General features: G+C 40.1%; 1 protein-coding gene across 1 annotated transcript in view; it reads right to left on the minus strand.

Annotated features, from left to right (window-relative positions):
• ABCC4 (ATP binding cassette subfamily C member 4) overlaps positions 1–21,658 on the minus strand; it is a 245,850-nt gene that overhangs the window by 46,382 nt on the left and 177,810 nt on the right. The window contains 4 exon segments of the mRNA NM_001197174.1: positions 1,120–1,220; positions 2,153–2,263; positions 3,438–3,557; positions 9,425–9,575. Coding sequence (NP_001184103.1) covers positions 1,120–1,220; positions 2,153–2,263; positions 3,438–3,557; positions 9,425–9,575 — 483 coding nt within the window.

The following is a 21,658-nucleotide window of genomic DNA, read 5'->3' on the forward strand; positions in this document are numbered from 1 at the left end:
ATTTACGACTCTGTTTGCAGTCCTAGAACATTTTCCCTTATACCTACTTCTGTCAGCATTACATTCAAACTAAAAGAATTACCATTAGAAATTTTTAGAGAATGAGAGATTTTCTATTTATATTTTTTCCCACTTTTCACACCTAAAAAGAAAAAGAAGGGTTTTGTCAAAGAAAGGAATGCTTGTGGCCAACAATCCAGAATACAGAAGAGTTAACCATTTTAAGGGAGATGAACTGGATAAATAATCCAATCTCATTTATTTTATTGTTTTCTCCTAAAGATTTATTTATTTATTCATGAGAAAGAGGCAGAGACACAGGCAGAGGAAGAAGCAGGCCTTCTGCAAGGAGCCTAATGTGGGACTCGATCCCAGATGCTGGGATCATGCCCTGAGCCAAAGGCAGACGCTCAACCACTGAGCCACTCAGGCATTTCTCCAATCTCATTTTAGTGATTAGTCACTTTCTACTCTATTAGAAGAGCATGCCGGGAAGATTTTTTTTTCCCCACTGTTTTTAAGAGAAGGTCCAAATACTCCCAAGAAGAGATGATTTACATACTAGCTAAGGTCTCCTAAACAACCACCCCAATACCTTTGACTAACCCATTTCAAGAGGGAACTTTTCTACCAGAAAGGAGTGTCATCAGCAAATTCAGCTGCTCTGACACATTAAAGAAGACATGCTAACTTGCCAGGGGAGGGGAAGGGGCACAAGGGGAGACATCTATTAAACAAACAACCTCAAAAACACTGAATTCTTCTTTTATCAGGAATGAGGAATTACCCATTAAGACACAAAAATAAACAGGCCTCTAAGAAATTAGCTTCTATCCTCTCCAGGATTTCAGAACGTCCCTCCTACAGAGAGAGACATTTATTACATTTGAAGACACTGTGTGGTGAATATAAAACCTGCTGACATAGCACACAGAAGACTGAGAAAAAGATGTATCTATTTTATTTTACGTTAACCTTAAACAGATGGAAGAAGATCTAAAAAACTTGGTTAGCTGCGAAGTAAAAATAACAGTTTTAATATTTTACATAAGAAGTGCTTTTATGCCATTTAACAGCAGGGAGACTTGAAAAGGCTCAGAATGTTAAGATAAACATTACCATATTCTCCACTTCGGCACTTTGCCTGACGGACCACTGGAACATCCCCATGAGCGTGAGGGCGTAGGACAGTGCCAGGCCAACCTGCCCGGCATCTACAGCTAACATAGGAAGAAGGAAAATATGGTTAGTCCCATTCTTAACCCCGAGCACAGGTCCTTTTCTCACTTTACATAATATTTAAATACTTTGGATATAATGATAGCAACAATTACACCCTTATTATCTGATGATTGAGACCATAATATAATAGAAAAATCACTATCAATTCAGAAGGACTATTAAATGAGCTTAGTAATCCCAACATGATTGACACACACCTGACAGTATTACACAGGTTAGAAAAAATGTCAGAGACTCCCAGCATTATGGTTCCAAGAACCCCATTGCCTAATTTCACTTTCCATGGCCAAAGCAACCATGGCTGTAAACCACTAAAAAAAAGGCAATGAGTTCTAAGAGCCACTGCTTTTGAATCTAATCTACTATAGTCACTGTTCCATTATTAAATATTGTGATTCAGTGTTGTTACGAAGGAAAAGGTAGGGAGTGTGAATTCATGCCACACACACCAACACCTGCTCATGTGGTACTCACCTGGCAAGACAGCATTCTTTCCACCTGTCTATCTTTCTCAACTAGTGTACCAGGCAGGTATTACCAAGAGATCTAAGTGGCCCTAAAGTTAAAACCTAAAGCCCTAAACTGGACAAAAAGCTTAACAGAAAACTCATTTCTCTCCTCACAACTACGAGATGCTACACCAGGAATATACAGAAAGTTAGCTGCTACATGGGCATGATGCTTGATTTATTCAGAGATAATAGGAACTCTTGGGATTCAAGTCACTGCTCTTCATAGACCACACTGCAGAATCAAACCCAACCTGACACCCAATAAATGCTTTAATGCAATACATTAGAACATAAGAGTATATGGCATTAAACAAGGTGGCAAGATTTTAATTTAATAACTGTAAACGCAGCTATAAATTGTAATCATACCACAAATAGTTATTCACATCTGTACTTACTTTTTGCCAGAATCAGAGACCCAAAGGCAACAACAATGACAAACATGGCACAGATGGCATCCAGACGCACAGCGAACCATCGGGACGTAGTCAGAAACAAGAACCATGCCTCTGGATTTGTGAAACATGATGAGAAAAATGAAAAACTCAGAAAACCATGTTAACTACTTTGCATGGTGGGCAGCATTTTGCTTAATTGAGCTACAGGAGATTTCTACACAATATGGACAGGAAGGTTGCATACCTAAGGAACCTGAAGGTTCCAAAAAGCTAAGTTTGGACACAAGACAATATATGGTATGAGTAGGAACTGGCACAGTGGCTTTGTGGGAAGCATGCATTGAAAAATTCAACCCAGAAGTTATAGATAGAAATAGGATAATTTAAAAACATGGGAAAATGCACTCATTAGTTCATTTCTTACAGTGCCAGACCTCAACATGAAGCTTGTCCTCACATGTGGTTTACTGTTCCAAGTTCTCTAATAACATAAAGCACAGGTCCCACTTTCTTTCCAGCACCTTCCATACTTACTACAGGGCCCTACAAACAGTGTTTATTCTGTAGGATCCAGTATCTCAAAGATCACCTTTCTAAAAGTATCAACATGTAGCTTTCAAAATGCCATCTTATCTTCAAAATATGATAAAGATGGAATAGATGGGAAAGGATTTTATAAACTTAGCAGAAACTGCAATTTCTACATAGCAAAAAAAAACCTTACTGAAAGAATAATACATATCAAAGGAGTAGCGGATCTGATCCTCAGGAAACTGACTTCCTCAGCAATTTCTGTCACCTTGCATGCCATGCAAAAAAGAATTGGCAAATGACAGCCCGTGCGCCAAGAATGGCCCACCACCTGTTTCATAAGTAAAGTTTTATTTGAATACAGACTTGGCCATTTGCAGATGTACTATCTTTGCCTGTGTTCCTTTTATAACAGCAACACGAAAGAGCTGTGATAGATAATACGGTACACAAAGCCTAAAACATTTTCAAAAAAAAAGTCCACTGACCCATGCCCAAAAAGAACAGAGAGCTCCCGGGCCTTGTTAATGGAAGGACCAGGCAAGCCATGGGGCGGGGGGGATACTGTGACTGGGGAATGGCAAATAGCAAGCACACAGGAGACTGTGAGAGCAGCCATGGCCTAGGGGAGGGGATGCTAAGGAAGGGTATAGGGCTGGGCTAGGGGGAGATGGAGAGAGAGAGATACTGACCAGCAGGGCCAACAGAGGGAGCGTATTGCATTCTTTGAAACCATTTCTAGAAACATACCGACCTGAATGCAAATCCTGATGTGCATCGAACAGTTCCTGAAACCTTTCTTCTGCTTTATATGCCCGGATGGTCCAAAGCCCCTGGAGAGAGGACGATAAATGGGAGAATACCGGACTCCGGCCTGGAGAAGCAGAAACAGAATGTCTGTGAGGCTGAATGTGGGGAAACCAGCTGCTTGCCATGCTCTGCAGCTACATATGGCCCAGAACACAGAATAGCCAGAGCTCTGCGACAGGCTGCCTGGGGAACAAGGAAGGATGATTCTCCTGGAAAGGAAAACACATGCCAACCCTCAACCTCCTGGTCACAACATGCTTCAGGTTAATGATTCGAAAATGGAAGTTTCTCTTGAACCTATCTTTGATCAAGTTCAAACCCTGGCTAGATTCCCCTCAGACAGAGCCTCCTTCCATAACTCTTCCCTCACGGCCCTCTGGGGAGGAAACTCTGTTTGGTATACTCATTTTTGAGTAGTAATGTTCTTGAATTTAACTCTGCAAAGAGTACTCACCACACTGAATTATGACTGGTTGTCCATCTCCACCTTCAACTATTGACTTAAGGGCTGGGATAAAGTCAGCATATCCCTCAATATATAACAGGTGAGTGACTAGTAAGGTAATTAGCCAGCCAATCATCTCCCCATGCCTGCTGTTGCGCCAAGAGTATCCAGGGATAGTGGACACCCTGGGTATTGCACTGTGCTTTTGTGCCCACAGGTCCTGTGCAGCCATGTCTCGGCTTTGGGGGGAGAAGCTGCCCTGCTAGACTAGGCACATGGTGTTTGGAGGTCACTGTGTGACACAAACGTCAACCACTCATCTAGAACCTGACCACCAGTTGCCATTCCGTTCTGAATAATTTCATGTCGGTTTGGGGCCTGATGTCCTATGACCAGCCATCTATTTCCCTGCCATCTCTTCTAGGAGCTGACGGACTGTAAGCACCAGGGTCTGGCTCCTGCATATCAGTAAAGAGGTGGACTACAAGGCGCTGGGCATCACATCACGCAGGGGGCCTTGACCAGCTGCTCTTGTAAGGGGCACAGCTGTGAGCCTGGGACCTGCTCTGGAACGAGGGACTATTTGTGCTTTATCAGCAGGTAACACTGAGTGACCATGTTGTTGCCTCTACATGTGCTAGAGAAGACATGTTAGTAAAAGCGCTCAGTGTACAGGGGAGGGCAGATCACTTATCTCATGAAAGGCTGCAGGTGTTTTATAAAATGATGGGAAAAAACAATTCAGGGAAAACCTCAAAATAACTTTGGAGCCTGACTCCTCAGCCTAGCATCCGAAGGCTGTGTGAGGCTGCAGTCCGTACTTTTGTGCGTGTGGATACTGCATTTGCGGAGGGGATGCTTGGTACAAATGTAGAGACACAGAACCTCCTTTAAGAGTTCAGAGCCCAAGGCTCTTCAAGCAGGGAAGGAGAAGGCTTTCCCATGGAAGATGGGAAGCACTGGGCTGTGGGCCTCTTTCCTGACTGGCCCATCTGACCAGGGACATGCCTATAATGCTGTTTTAAGGAAAAAACCTTCTTTTAACCTAGCCATGACCTAACATTTCCCCTTGTATCTACTTTAGACAAAGAGCCTTCAGTGACTTGGTGGCAGTTAGGATGGTCTAGTTGTACATTTGTGCTCTAGCATCCGCACAATCCTCTCTGATTATACTGGGTAACCTTTAGCTTCAATGCATTCTAGCTTCCTTTAAATTTGTACTTTTAGGGAATGAGTTCGTGCTCCAAATAAGAAAGTCTAAAAGCTCTGAACAGGCCGGCCTTCTTGGCACTCCTCAGCACATGTACAAATTGGCCCCAGAAAACATAGTCAATGTGGAAAAGGGGTGCTTACTCAGGAGAGTTCCAGGCCCATGACCCAATCAAAAAAGTACCACAAAGCCAGCTCCAGAAAGCACAGAGAACTGAATAAGAACCATGTTCTCAATTCTTGAGCAAAAGAAGGGACATGAAAAGTCTAACTACAAATAGCGTTTCTGAGAAGGAAGGAATATGTGGCTATTCACTCCAGTAGAGTCCTTGAATGAAATGCTTCAGTGTGGCCATCGTAACTGGCTTCCCTCATGAGATTAAGGTTGTGGTGATCTCCTCCAGTAGGGTTTCGGGGTAGGGTTGACTTCAGAAATCAGGGATTGTCCCAGCCTTGAATACCAGGGAACTCAGAGAACGCATCACTGACTATACCTCCGACCCAAGAGTGACAGTAGGACAGCAGGAATCTGTACCTGGTAAAAACTATCTTGTTTCCTTTACACCCCACTTAGGATTGAACAGGATGCTAGGATAAGTAAACTGGAGTCTTTCAAAGAAAATTAACTGGCACAGAGGATAATGGAGTGCTAAGCCTCTGGTATATTATTCTCTTGCCCAATACAATGTCTTCTTCCTCAAAATGACAGCTGCCTATCCTGAAGTAGATGGCTACAGTACCCATGGCATTAGCCGGAAGTGACAATCAAATGCAACTGTACATTTCACAAGAATGACAGCTATGTGTCCCAAGGCCCTGAGGACTCTATGGGATTGCAAACCCTCCCCAAGAGAAAGAGGGCAGGGAACTGCCACTAGGACCTAGTCGACAGCCCCGCTATAGGTTAACATATATGTTAGGTGAGGCCTGCTGATAGTTATGTTCTTAATTCTTCAAGGGTCTAGCATCTTTCCAAGTGGCCAGAAGAACTTTAGAAATAGCAACTCAAATGATCCTCATGATGGCCTCGGAGGGCAAGGGCTATTATATATTAGAGGACAAAGTAGGCAGTGAGATGAGGATCACTGGCTAAAATGAAGTGAATTAACCCCAACTGATAGAACTGGGGGTCTGACCAAGCTCTTAGTCCCAAGGCTGTGCTTTTCAATCACTGCCACAGTGTTTCAGAGGAGGAATAATCAGGTTAAATCAAGATGCCAATCTGTGACTAAATGCAGTTTTCTCCAGGCTTTGCAGTTTACATTTAGGAAACCCCAAAATCATACTTACTGCATATCCAGCAGCCGTATCCATTATTGGACCGGTTATCAATGACCTTTAGTTGAACAAAGTCCCTAGAAATCTGGCATGAGAACACCAGCTGACTTGAGCTTCTATGGTCTGCAACAGTTAGCACATGGTTAGCCATCCCATGCGATGAGCATTGCAGACATTACTAGTTGATCCGTTCCTTACACACAGAATGTGGATGCCTCATAGACCAGGCAGTGCCAAATGATGACAGCTAGCCTGAAATATGCAATCAAGCAGATCTGGGATTTATGGACTGCTCTATGACTGAACTGTGCTACTATACTCACTTTTGGAAAAAAGGGAAACCACTATCATCAACTGTACATTTGTCATTAAAGTGGATTAAAGGTCGGCCTGAGGTTTCAGAAGCATCTAGGCAGTATGAACTGAAAATCATCCTCAGAACTACGACAGTCCTTTCAAAGCACAAGGAGGAAGCAGATTTATGCCTTGTAACCACAGCAATCGGGGATTCCCACTTTCATCCTCTATTTTGCTGGTGGGTCCAGTAGTGGCCTCAAGAAATACTATCACTTACTGCTTAGAGAAAACAAGAGAATTGTTATTTACAGCACAGATTGATAAGCCAAATAGAGGACAACAGTTCTACTCAACCGGCCGCGAACATTTGGTTATCTGGGTGCATGGAGGAAAGAATATCATATTTAATGTATTGTTGTAGCTTACTGGGATGCAGGAATATTCAACAATATTTCCAAATATTCTACAGTGGCCAGGCTAATGTTCTCAAAATCTCAAGATCAAGCCCTGGGAAAATCCTATGTTGTTTCCTGGAAAAACAGTCAGGAAGTCCCCTCCTCTCCATTTCCAAATGGATGGGAAGGGGCCCTTGTCCCAGGCAAAATCTCTTACTTGCGAGAGGTCACCTTAATAAACCAGATAATGCGTTTGCAACAAGATTGATGATGACAGATTCAATTTCATGAGAGACCTCCAGTACAATAGGTATGAAACCGTGGTGTCTACATTAGAGACTGACGAGAATGGGGATTCCTCCAAGTCCTGCCATGGTAACATCACATCAGCAGGATGGTCCACACATCTGCACTACACTGTGCTGCCACGCCAAGGAAACACACCTGAACAGGAAGTGGCTTAGCTGGTTCTCTGAGGACTAAAAAATTATCCTATAGCTTTTGTGAAATTGATACCCATTGTCCTTTATGCAAATATTTATGATAAATTCCTCTTAAAAACTTATTATTCAGGATGCCCGGGTGGTTCAGGGGTTGAGCGTTTTCCCTCACCTCAGGGCGTGATCTCAGGATCCAGGATCAACTCTTATATCCGGCTTCCTGTGGGGAGCTGACTTCTCCCTCTCTCTATGCCTCTGCCTCCCTCTCTGTGTCTCTCATGAATAAATAAATAAATTTAAAATAAATTAAAATAAAATAAATTTAAAAATATTATTCATCAGAACGGGTGGTGCAGTCTGTTAAGCATCCAACTCTTGATTTCAGCACAGGTCAAGATCTCGGGGTCATTAGATCAAGCCCTGTGTTGGGTTTCAAATTCAGTGAGGAGCTCTCGCTCGCTCGCTCTCTCTCTCTCCTCCTCCTCCTCCCTCCCCCAAACCGCACAAGCTAAAACAAAACAAAACTTATTTAAAAAGAAACACACATGTAATAACAAAAACAAAACAAAACAAAACAAAAACTCCTGTGTCCTGATGGATCTGTATTTTTCCACTTGGTAGACTGAAGAACAATGAGACACAACAGGTTTCTCTTCTAGGGTTGGTTTCCAGAAAGCTAAGATGGTATTAATTGGCAATAACGGGGCACTGGAGTGGATCAGTGGATTAAGCATCTGCACTCAGCTCAGGTCATGATCCTGGGATCTGGAATTGAGCCCCAAATCAGGAACCCTGCTTAGTGAGTGGGGAGCCTGCTACTCCCTCTGCCCCTCTCCCTACCACTCCTGCTTGCTCGCTCTCCCTCAAATAAATAAATAAAATGTTTTTTTTTTTTAATTTACACTAACTATCCATAGCTAAGATTTCTGATACAAATACCTTCTTTTTTGATGATTAGGTCTTTATAACCTTTTTCTTAAAATATAGCAATCTGAGAATAATTAGCATGTTTTATTCATAATGAAATATGATGGTGCAGCAATGAGATAAGCTCTGAATTACCTCATCCTCTATGATTAACCATGTTTTCCCATTATTCCAAAATTAAAAGTTGAATAGAAAACACAATAAATGTATACCAAACAGTACGCTCTCCAGTGTCCTCCTAAGGTAATTGTATTCAAGATCCAATTATAGGAATAGCCTAAGCAGGGGCTGGGGACACGGGGACGGGACAACACGACTTCAAACATGGTGCCATGACTGGAAATACTAGTGATAATAAAGAGGAAAACTGAAATAACAGTGCTAATCTTTTCAGAACATTAAACAACCACAACTTTTTTTTGAGTATGTGATAGTAATATAGTCTTGGAATGTATCACTTTTGACATAGGACACAGTCTTCTCCTTTCCCTAATCTTTTCCTTTCTTCGCCATTTCTAGAACCTTCCATGGAAGAAATGTTCCATATTTTCCCTCTATATTAGTTTGAAATATTGAACATGAAATATTTCTTTAGAAACATTTATTGAGTGCCTGCTCTATGTTAGGAAGTCTGTCGTGAAAAAGAAATTGGCCCCCTCTCCACAGTGCTCACATTCCACTGGAGCTTTATTGCACAGATGGACATCCTTTGTCCTTTCTTGTGCTACCCTACAAGCTGCAAGTGTCAGGCCACCAGTTCCATTTGCCCTAAGGGCCCTACTGAATCACGTTGGCCATAATATGCCACTGATTATTTAACATTAACTTGGAGAAAATACCTGGAAGAAAGAGTTTATACCGTTTCAGTGGCCTCCTTAATTACACCATAAATGGAAGTGAGCCCACAAAGCCATCCCAACCTCAGAGCCTATGTACTCACTTGTAGACTCCAAGCGTTTGACATCCCTCGACGTTGCTAAGAAATATCGCCGAAGAATGAAGAAAATGATGGCAAGGGGAAGCAGAGGTATTGCGATCCAAGGAATCACCGCCACTGCCACTCCAACAACACCAAGAACTTGCAGAAATGTCTGAAATAGCACAAACATATACAGAGGCCTTCTTATGAAGAATTCCACTCAAACATAGACTTTAATGGGTTGTCTTGTTAGGATTCAACTCCTTTGTTCCAAAAAATTATGGGAATGGCAGGGAATGCATTGCCATCAAAGAAATAATAGAATTTTATAGGTGGCTCCAATTATATTTATTACATACTTGCAATGAGTCAAACACAATAAAAACTTTCTAGGGGCAGCCTGGGTGGTTTAGTGGTTTGTGCCGCCTTCAACCCAGGACATGATCCTGGAGTCCCGGGATCGAGTCCTACCCTCGGGCTCCCTGCATGGAGCCTGATTCTCCCTCTGCCTGTGTGTCTGCCTCTCTTTCTCTGTCTCTCATGAATAAATAAAATCTTTTAAAAAAAAATTCTAGATATCCCTTCTATTGAAATGCTTAGTCGCCCTAGGAGAGACCAGTACAATCTTCCCTATTTAACGAATGAGGAAGTTTGAGACTCAGAACAGTAACTGATTCCCAAACTAACATGAGTCATCAGATATTATCAGAGAAATCAGCCAGTGGACATCACAGATGAGGAATCCAGAAGACTCAAGTAGATACTTAGGGTTAAAGAAGAAGTGGCTAATTACTAATTCATTAGAAAACTTTAAGGGTTTACCTTTTAAAGTGGTGATTCTTTTTTCTTGGTTTTCTATTTGCAATTAACATTTACTGAGTGCTCACGGTGTATAAGGCTACCCATTATATATTTCACATGTATTAACTCATTTAACCCTCAAAAGTGCTATGGAATACCAGTATTATCTCATTTTACAGATGGGGAATGAAGCCTAGAGGGAGGTAAAGCAACTTGATCAAGACTGCAAGGCAGAAATCTCAGAGCCCAGGGAGCCTGTCATTAGCCATCATGATAGGTTTCAGCTTGCCCTCAATATAACGTCCACTGTATATTGCTCAGGAAAATATTGACTTATTTGAGCCCCTTAATATGTCCTTAATTTCTCCTCTAAAAACCTTACTTAAGGAATTTCAAAGTTTATCAGCATGTCTAATATAAAGAATAAAGAACAGAAATACAATGCAACAAATGTTTGATATTTCTTAAAAACCTAATGAAAAGACTAGATAAGGACATATAATGCCTAAAAAAATTTTTTTAAGTTTTATCATCTGGGCCAACACACACATGAAAAAATGCTGGACATTACTAATCATGAGGGAAATGCAAATCAAAATCCACAATGAGGCATCATCTTCTACCATTCAGAATGGCTAGTATCAAAACAGCATGAAACTACAAGTATTGGCGAGGATGTGGAGAAAAGGGAACTCCCATGTACCACTGGTGAGAATATAAACTGGTACAGCCATTGTGGAAAACAGAATGCAAGTTCTTCAAAATATTAAAAATAGAAACACCATGTAATCCAGCAACTTCACTAACTGGGTACTTACCCCCCAAAAAGGAAAACATTAACTTCAAAAAGATATATGCACCATTATTTTTACCACAGCCGTATTTCCAATAGCCAAGATACGGAAGCAGCCCAAGTGTCCATCAGTAGATGAATCAAAAAAGAGTAAGATCTCGCCATTTGTGCCAATATAGATATACCTCACGGGCATTATGCTATTTGAAGTTAAGTCAGACAAAACCAAATACCATATGACTTTGCTTATATGTGGAATCTAAAAATGAAACAAACAACAAGTAGAAACAGACTCATAAATACAGTTATCTGATGGCTGCCTGAGGGGAAGAGGTTGAGGGTTGGGCAAAATGGATGAAGGGTAGTGGCAGGTACAAGATTCCAATTAAGAATGAATAAGTCACAGGGATGAAAGTTGTAGCATAGGGAATATAGTCAATGGTACTGTAATATTGTTGTGTGGTGACAAATGGTCCCAAACATGTGAGCACATGGATTAAGTATAGAGTAGAAGAATCACTATATTATTGTACACATAAAACTAACGTAAGACTGCATGTCAAGTATATAAAATTAAAAAAAAAAAAGGCTGATCCTCGATGCCTCATTTTTGCAGGACTTCGTATTTCTAAAATAAATATTCCAAATGAAAATAAGACAATAAATGGTTTTACTTCCAAAACAACACTAAATTTTGTCATCTGTACATTAAATTTTCTATCATTAGGATAAATACTTAAAACAACTATTTAAAGGCTAATGATGACAACAATAGCAGGTGCCATGTGTCAGGTGTGGAGTTCTATGCACATGACTATTTTATTTTATTTTATTTTAATTTTATTTTAATTTATGATAGTCACGGGGTGGGGGGGGGGGGCAGAGACATAGGCAGAGGGAGAAGCAGGCTCCATGCACCGGGAGCCCGACGTGGGATTCGATCCCGGGTCTCCAGGATCACGCCCTGGGCCAAAGGCAGGCGCTAAATCGCTGCGCCACCCAGGGATCCCTGCACATGACTTTAATCCCATGAGGTAGTTTTATCTTGAGAAATGATATTGGTCTAATAAAAAAATCAAGCAGCATAGAAAGCTAAGTCACTGGATGATGCTGACTGAGTATCCATCATTCTCAGGAAATGTATAGTATGGTATCATGGTATGTAACTTCAAGTGATAGGAAAGCAATCAACACATTGCATATGCCTGCTAGGACAGTGGGGTCATTGAGTAGCATGACTGGGCACATTCACAGAGTACAGGCCAAGGTCTCCCATGTTTGTGAACTCAGATGTATATAACCCCAGGACAATGTGCACAAGGCACAGAGGACTGTTGAAAGACAGGAAAGAATCCATGAATACTTTTTAGAAGGTTCTGCAACTTACAACTGAATTTCACAGGCTAGTTTAACAAACAAAGAGCGGTGAAGAATAACTTGCAGTACCAGTTACAGTACACATACACACTGCCCAAGAGGAAGCCATGCTGCAAAGCTTAACACAGGTTGGCCTGTGACCTTTCAGAAAGTGAAGGCCCAGTGCCCTCGTGACAGCACCAGTCAGGGCAGTGGGACCCAGGGAGTCCCCGAGGAAAGGGTTAACAGGCTAATGCCTGACAGAGACACAGGTTATCATCTCACAGCTATTTCAAATCAGTTTTCTCAGAGCATCCTCACAACCAGCTTATGAATGAGAAAAGTAGGAACTGTCATTTCCATTTACAGATAAGAGATATGAAAGACGGGAGGTTAAGTGGTGGTCCCAAATTCTCCTGGGATATTTGCTGTGTTATGGAGAAAGGCAGGAGCAGTGCCTGTGCAAAGAATCATGCAAGCAAAAGGAGTGGAAGAAAGAGGAAACTTCTAGAACTCTGAATCTATGGACAGAAACCCCGGTGAAACAAACTGCATAATTTTGATGTAGACTCATGTGCAATTTTACAATTTCTGCCAGTCTCTAGTATAGTATCCATACAAACCGCAAAGTAAAAATGCATGGAATTCTGAAGGAACAGAATCCAACCATGAATGGAGAAAACAGGGCTGTCAGGTCTCTCTCCCTTTATACCCACAGATGACGAATTTCTTTCAGCTACTGGATTAACCTTCCTACACCAATTAGGAAGCCAAGCTTCTTCCTTCATGCTCATGAGGAGGGGTCCTTCCATTTCTTTCAATGTCTCATATTAAATAATCACTAGGCTTGCCCCTAATAGTTGTCGAGAGAAAAAAAATCTGAAATCATGTTAATCATGAAAAATTCAAATTTACCATTTTTTCAGCCAAATAGCCTCTTTTGGTTGAACAATATTCACCAGTTTCAATTATCTGGCTCTCCCTAAGGTAAGGATCTCTTATGTCTAACCTATTACCTGGGCAGCAGAGGTAAGCTCAAAACACAGGGCTCTCTTTCCTTGGGTACCCATTAACGACCCAGTAAATGCTATTCTCAGAAACTCTCAATGTAGGTCTTTCAGATATGATGTCCCCAAATTCTGAAGCAATTCAAAGATGCTTTTTGAAAGAGTTTTCTTTCTACTTGTGGGTCATGCCTCACTGTGAATTAGTAGTTATAGGATACTGGGGAAAAAAATACACTCTATACAGATTTACATTTATACACATGTATCTATAGATATATGTGAATCTTTTACCGCTAGCAAATGTTTTTAAGTAATCTCTATACCCAATTTGGGGATCGAAGTCATGACCTGGAGATCAAGAGTCACATGCTCTACTACATGAACCAGCCAGGCAACCCCTGCAGCCAAACTCTTTAGGGAAGTTGACAAAGGACAAAAACTGTATTCACGCAAGAAATCTAATATTCTGAAGGGGAAACAAAAGGTTCTGGTACAAAAGAAATACCTATCCCTTCCTTGAAGCCAATCTCATTTCTTCCTTCCATATTTTCAGAAACTCCAAGGAGTCTAATCCAAGGTACACACTCCCTTCCACCCATCTGATTAGATTCCAAGCCCATGTGATGACCAACCCGCCGAGTCACTGCCTCTGCACCTCTTATCACACGAAGGCACAGAAAGACAATAATATATACACAGCAAGAAACATCTTGACTCAGAAGCACGCGACTCACGTCTTGATGCCCAAGATCTAAAGTTGATCATCATTTTGATATGCTTGCATCCCAACTGGAACGTAGCAGTTAGGAATTTGACTTGAAATCTATGAACCCACACGAACAAGTATAAACAATATTTGTGTGAAATCATTCACTTGAGAAGACACACAACATTTTCTAATTCTGAGTAATTCTGAGGCTTACAGAGAATATCAACCTAGACCAGGAGAGGAACAGCATAAGCCTAGCACTGTGCTATTTGACAGGGTCTAGGACCAGCCCTCCTGAACATTAACAAGAAAGGTAACGTATTTCACCATTTCATCATTACTGGGATACCTCACCAACATAAAAGGCTGAGGGGACGTAGTGGAAATTAAATGAGAGCAAGTCTATGAAGTGGTCAGCTGTCTGAGCTTAGAGAAAAAACATTCTAAGTACCATTATCATTACCCTTCAGCCTGCTCTGGATGCCAGGGGCAAGAAGAGAAGGGATGATACATTAACAGACCCAACGAATCTTAAAAATATCATGGAAGTTAGAACCCTGAGATATGACTCACTCTGACCACTGAACACCTTAGCAGTACCCAGGGACACAACACAGCAGATGATATTGTCCCTAGATGTCGTAATGATGTCACACGCACAGAAGTGGCTGTGGCTTTTTTTCAGCTCTCATATCTGAGGTCTACTTTGTTTTGAATATGCGTGTTTGAAATAAGATGACCAATAGAGCTCATATGTAATACATTTTCTGTCCTCTCCATCTTTGTGCCACCTGTAGGCCTCCCAAAGATTGAAACCCTCAGGATAAATGGACACAACTCAACATTTTATGAGATGTTTCTTTTCTCAATCCATATTCTTTTCTCTGCTTCTAGGTGAAGACTTCCTGCCCTGAAATTGCTCGGCATGTCTGGCAGAGTAACAAAAAAGGTGAAGAGTCCTCGAATGAACACCACCAAACCAAATGCCAGATTATTCAGTATGGTCAAGGAAGAGACCAATGTGACATTTTCTATTTCATGCATGATGAACTGGCTTCAGTATCAAGGGAAATACAAAACATAGATCTTGTGGGCTTGTAAATCCCAAGAAATTCACTCTGTACACTCCAGACTGGCCTTCCTGGTAAGCAAGCATGCTGGTCTGGATGCCAGGAAGACTTCCTCACCATCACCTGTAGAATGGATGCGCAAGGAGCCTACCCTCATCAGAAAGGAAGCTGCCCTACAAGCTGCTGCTCTTTTTGATTAATAAACCACAAGGAAAACTAAATGAACTGTTAATGCGGTTTACAAAAGAAATCAAGGAAAATAAAACAATTCTTACCAAAAAAGTTAACTACTTTATTTGAAAAACAGCCCAGTTACCAATCTTGAAAGAAAAGCCATTCCTTTATATCCAGTTGGATGGCAAATAATACTGAGGAAAACCTCCATAGCTACTTAACCAAAGAAAGGTACAATTGCCCTAATGGCCCCCATACCAACAGTAACATTTCATGAGGCTTGCCATGTGTCTATCTCTTCAGTATTTCACACACTTTATGCCACTTCATCCACACATTCAATCGGAGCAGGAGGGATTATCAACTCTACCCACAAAGAGGAAAGCTAATGCTGATGCTCAGGTTAGTTTAGGGATTTGCCCAAAGTTAGATAATGCAGAGTCATTGTGGGGCTAACTTGTTCTTGTAATTTCTGCATGATATTGCCACCCATATATTCATGCTTTTAAAACTTAATACCTAAATACACCCCTTTTTAATGTTTTCCCAGTCATTTGCATTTTCCAGTTTTCTTGTGGCTGTATCTGGTCTCTTCCATGAGATGCCCAGTCCTACATTCCTAGCTCCTAGGAAATAAGGAACCTGCTTGGCTAAGAGTAGAGCTGGTCATGAAAAAAGCCGCAAGAATGCTTGTTAATGGAACATAAACAAATGTTGATTTAGGAAATATTGTTTATATAAGAAAACAAAAGTCTGATGAGGTCTAAGCCCAGGAAGCAAATGGATTGGTGGGAAGGAGGGGAAGGAGGGAAGTTAATTAAATTTAACTTTAATAAATGCATAAAACCCCAAAACACAAAATTAAGACTATTCTACATACTTCATATTTGGATGGTGGTGAAAACAGTTTCCACGGGATGTGGTCTCCTCTAGAATTCATCTTTTAACCCGAATCTTACAGATTTTAACGTATATCTCTCCCAAGCCCAATACTAAATAAAGGACTGGTTTGTCTGTTTGGCATTTAACTACCCAACTGCTTCTAGCCCTGTAGGGATTCCTAGGTATCTACCCACAATTTACTTTAAACTTAATTCCATGGGATTCTGTTGCTGCTAGTCTTTGTGAAGCTTATGCCAAGGAACATGTTTTCTATAAACAGCAGTAGAAATGTATTTCTTATTTTATGCAAATAAATATGTCATCCATACTTCTGGCTCACCTCATTCTTATTTGAACTCTTGCTTGCTCTAAGACTTCTCTTAGGCACAAAGCTAAATATGTATTTAATCACAGGGCCACTTACTCAGTAGACAGTACTTTTATTATTTGTTTATAGAATTAAAAAAATGAAAATCAGTATCATTAAAATTGCTAACACCTCAAAGGAATTTCAAAGCTTTGAATCCTGCTGTCAGCCTCTTATAACTTCTGTTCCAAGTTCTGATAAGTACAAGTCGTCCAGATTGCCTTAAACGATTACTGATTTTGCAGAAGATATGACTTAGGTGCAATAAACAAAGCAAGATTCACTTCTTGGCAAGAAAACATGGCAAGATTTTCTTCTGATTTAAAAAAAGGGGGAAAAATGATGCCTAGGTTTTAATCAGTAAGCTATTTACTGATGTGGGTGTAGGAAAGATTCTTCTACCTATTTATTCTGGAAACATAGGAGATAAAAAAATAAGGTTTCAATGAAACGACTATCACATAGATTGTGCTGCTGGCTAATATAAGATTCTTGTGGAGGCAGTTACATTTTGAGCAGGCTATACAAAACTCAAAGTATTAACAACTAAAATGTAATTCCCATCACCTACTCCTTAACTCTTCAATGACTGGATATGTATAAGCAACGGGATGAATATGGAAGGTGCTTAAATATACATTCCTTACCCTTAACACCAACCTTTGGTCTGTATTACATCTGCAGGTGTCAGTGACGTGCTGATATACATGGCATCCTGCATGTCTCAGGGAGCTCAGAGATTAAATCTGGTTCCCAGATCCCTGCTTTGTCACTTGTCTCTTCAGCCTTCACTCAACTCCAGCCACCTCTGTTAAATCAGAACTTTCAGGAACACTGTTGGATCTTATTTTTGTCATGAATCTATACAAACTCTACTTAAGATGGAATGTTTCTAGGGGCGCCTGGGTGGCTCAGTCGGTAAAGTGTCTGCCTGTTCAGGTTATGATCCCAAAGACGTGGGCACTAGCATCAGGCTCTCTGCTCAGTAGGGCACCTGCTTCTCTGTCACTCTATGCCCCTCCTTTATTCTCTTCTCAACCCTCTCTTCGCTCTCAAATAAATAAATGAATTTTTTTAAAAAAAGATTAAACTTTTCTAAACTTATCCTTTCCTGGAGATATACTAATCACTCCTTAAGCCTTCCATTTGCTGTGGCCTGGGATCTTTTCACAACCACGCCAGCTCTGGGACTTGGTGTTTCTTCCTTCAGTCGGCTCTTAATCTTGGGACAGAGCTAACTTCCCAAGAAGTGCGTGGTGGTTTCAAGCTTACAATTCGTTAACTAACATAATAGAAAACATTAGAAAACATAGTGCACTTCTTCCCATTTTTTACATTAAGCGTATCTCGTTGATCAATAGCTTCCTTTCTACATTTTCTCAGTGTTAGAGCTTTGAAATTCAGGGCCAGAGTTGATATATATGCTACATATAAAAGGCACACAAAAAAATAAATGTATAAAAGATTATACATTGTACTGATAAATTATTTTTTAGTTTTCAGGTAGGCTCCCTGCCCAGTGTGATGCATAACATGGGGCCTGAATTCAGGACACCTAGATCAAAACTGAGCTGAGATCAAGAATGTGACAAAATCTACTGAACCATCCATGTACCACTATAGTAAAAAATTTTAATGGACAGATTTCTTGAAAAACAATGTACAAGAACCAACATAAGAAAAAACAGAAAATCTGATTCGTTCTGTATCAATTTAAAATTTTTAATCCATATAAAAATTCCCAGGGAAGTATTAGGCCCAGATGGCTTCACAAATAGGTTGTGCAAAAAAGTTATATTCAATTATTCCACAGAATTTGAGTCAAGCATCATCATGATATAAAAACAACATAAAGAGGGGTGCCTGGGTGGCTCAGTTGTTGAACTGTTTAACTCTTAATTTGTGCTTAGGTCATGATCTCAGGGTCATGAGACTGAGTCACACATTGAGCATGGACCCTCACTAAATTTCTTGTTCTCTCTCACTCTGCTCCTCCTTCCCCACCCTGAGCCCATCCATGCACGTGCCTAACAACAACAAAAAAAACCCAAAAACAAAAAAACCAAAACAACAAAACAAACAAAAAAGAAGATAAAAAAGAAAAAACACAAAGAAATTAAAAGAAAAATTGTGAAACAAACTGCCTTGGGAACACTAACCAATATACGAATAAATTCAATCTAACAATATGAAAACGATGCTCATGTTAAAATCAAATTGGTCTAGGCAAGCCAGAAATCCACAGGGCAGATGGTTTGAAAGACAAACTGGAACTCTTGGGTAGGAGATATTGTTATTCACAGGCAGAATTTCTTTTTCTTTAGGGAAGCATTAACTCCCAAGGCCTTTCAACTACCTGAAGCAGGCCCAAACAGATTAGCAAAGATAATATTCCTTCAAATCAAGTGATTATGGACTCTAATCACAAGTATAAAATACAAACACAGCCAACAGTCAGATTACTTTAACTGAGGACCTCTGCCTAAAATGCAGACACCCAAAAATGGCCACCAAGAGGAGGAAATACTTCCCATTTTGTTTTTATAAGGCCCACATAACTCTGATGCTGAAAGTTGACAAAATATTTAAGGGAAAAGCAAATTACTGGCCACTATCCCTCATGAAGAGGAATTCTTTACAAAGTATCAACAAATAGAATGTAGCGATACATGAAAATGTCAAACCATGACCAGGTGGAATTTCTTCCAGGAATATAAGGTAAATTTAACCTGCAAACATCAATCAGTATAATGGATAATGTTAAAAAATTAAACTTGAATCATCAAATATCTGAAGAGATGCAGAAGAAATTTGTTGAAATTCAACACTTATTCTTATAAAAAATTAAAAACTCTCACCAAATGAATAAAAATATTTTTTAAATCTGGTACAGATATCTAACCCATAAACTTGCAGTAAACATCATTCTTAATGGAAAAACATTAAAAGATTTGCTTTAAGATGATGAGATGATCTTATCTCATCATTTGTATTCAACCATGTACTGGAAGGTCTAGCCCTCTAGCTACAGCAGTAGAAAAGGCAATGCAATTCATATATTATATTACACTAAAGATTTTATTTATTTGACAGAGTACAAGCAGGGAAAGCAGCAGGCAAAGGGAGAGAGAGTACAAGCAGGGGAAGGAGCAGGCAAAGGGAGAGGGAGAAGCAGGCTCCACATGAAACATGACGCAGGGCTCCATACCAGGACCCCAGAGGATAATGACCTGAGCCAAAGGCAGCCACTTAACTGCTTGAGCCACCCAGGAAACCCAAGTCACATATTTTAAATAAAGAAGTAAAACTATCATTAAGAACAAGGTACATGATTGTATCTGTAGAAAATTCTGCAGAATTAAAACAAAAGAATCACCACCTCCAAGAAATGCAAAAGTGAGCTCATAAGTTCAAAGACACAACGTCAATATACATAAATTAACTGTATTTCTTCACACTAGCAAAAAGCAATTGGAATATATTAAAAACAATCCCAAAAATAGAATTAAAAAACATCAAATCAGTAATAAATACAAACAGGGGAGTACAAAATTATAATACAAAAACTATAAAACTCTTCTAAAATTAAAAAAGGCCTGTGTAAGTGGAGAGATAAGCCATATTTATAACTGAAACATTTAATATAGTTAAGAATCACAGCCTCCTCAAATTGATCTACAGTGAAAATAAAGAATCAAAACCCCACCAGGCTTTTATTAAAAAACAAATTGAAATGTTTCTAAAATATAGTCAGGATGACTGGGTGGCTCAGCAGTTGAGCATCTACCTTTGGCTCAGGGTATGATCCTGGGGTCTGGGATCAAGCTCCACGTGGGGCTCCTGGAAGCCTGCTTCTCCCTCTGCTAATGTCTCTGGTCTGCTTACCTGCCTGCCTGCCTGCCTGCCTGCCTCCCTCCCTCCCCCACCTCTTATGAATAATCTTAAAAATAAATAAAATTTAAATTGTCAAGTAAAGGTTCTAGAATGATCAAAACAATCTTGACAAACCAGTATAAACTTACTAAATTTCAAGTCTTACTAAAATGTATAATAACACAAGTGCAGTGTGGGTATATGGACAGATAAACAGATCACAGGAACAAAATAAAGAGACACAGATTTGCTCACATATAGTCAAATGATTTTTAATGAAGGTGCCAAGTGAAAAGCACAAAAGTCTTTTTTAAAAATGTGAATAAAAGGGGAGAAACAAAAAATCAAACTCATTCCATACACAAAAACTTACACAATATGTCTGAATGTTTAAAATGGAAAAACAAGAAAGTTTCTTCCTACCTCTTAAAGATAGGCATACATTTCTCAGGACACAAAAAAGATGGACCACAAAAGGAGTGGAGGAGGGGAAGGGAAGTAACATCTAACTTCACCAAAATTAAAACTTGCTCTCCTTTCAAAATATAGAGGCAAGCCACAGATTTGAAAAAAATTATTTACAAAAGCCTAGATTAAACTAGTATTATTTTTTTAAACTACTAGGAAATATATTTAAGAGTGTCTGGGCATCCAACTCTTGATTTCAGCTAAGGGGCCTGAGATGGAGCACTGTGAAGGACTCCATCCTCAGCATGGACCCTACGTAAGATTCTCTTTCTCTACCTCTTCCTCTGACCTTCCCCACTGCCCCATGGGATGGTGCTTTCTCTCTCAAAAAAATGTTTTTTTTAATATATATATAAAAATTCCTGTAAATCAACAATAAAAAGAACTTTTTTAAGTTTAAAAAAATCAGCAAGAGATCTGAGCCAATATTTCACAAAAAGAAGATATCTGAATGGCCAATGAGCAGGCATGAAGGGACGTCTGGATGGTTCAGCGGTTAAGCATCTGCCTTCAGCTCAAGGCGTGATCCTGGAATTCAAGGATTGGGGATCAAGTCCTACGTCGGGCTCCGTGCATGGAGCCTGCTTCTCCCTCTGCCTGTGTCTCTGCCTCTCTCTCTCATGAATAAATAAATATTTTTTTTAAAAAAAAGCATGAAAAGGAACTCAGTGTCAAATAGGGAAGTACAAATTAAAAGCCACAATGAAATCAATATCCACTAGAAAGGCGAAGATCAAAAAGACTGATAATACCAA

This window comes from Canis lupus, chromosome 22 (assembly GCF_011100685.1).
Source record: "Canis lupus familiaris isolate Mischka breed German Shepherd chromosome 22, alternate assembly UU_Cfam_GSD_1.0, whole genome shotgun sequence".
NCBI lineage: Eukaryota > Metazoa > Chordata > Mammalia > Carnivora > Canidae > Canis > Canis lupus.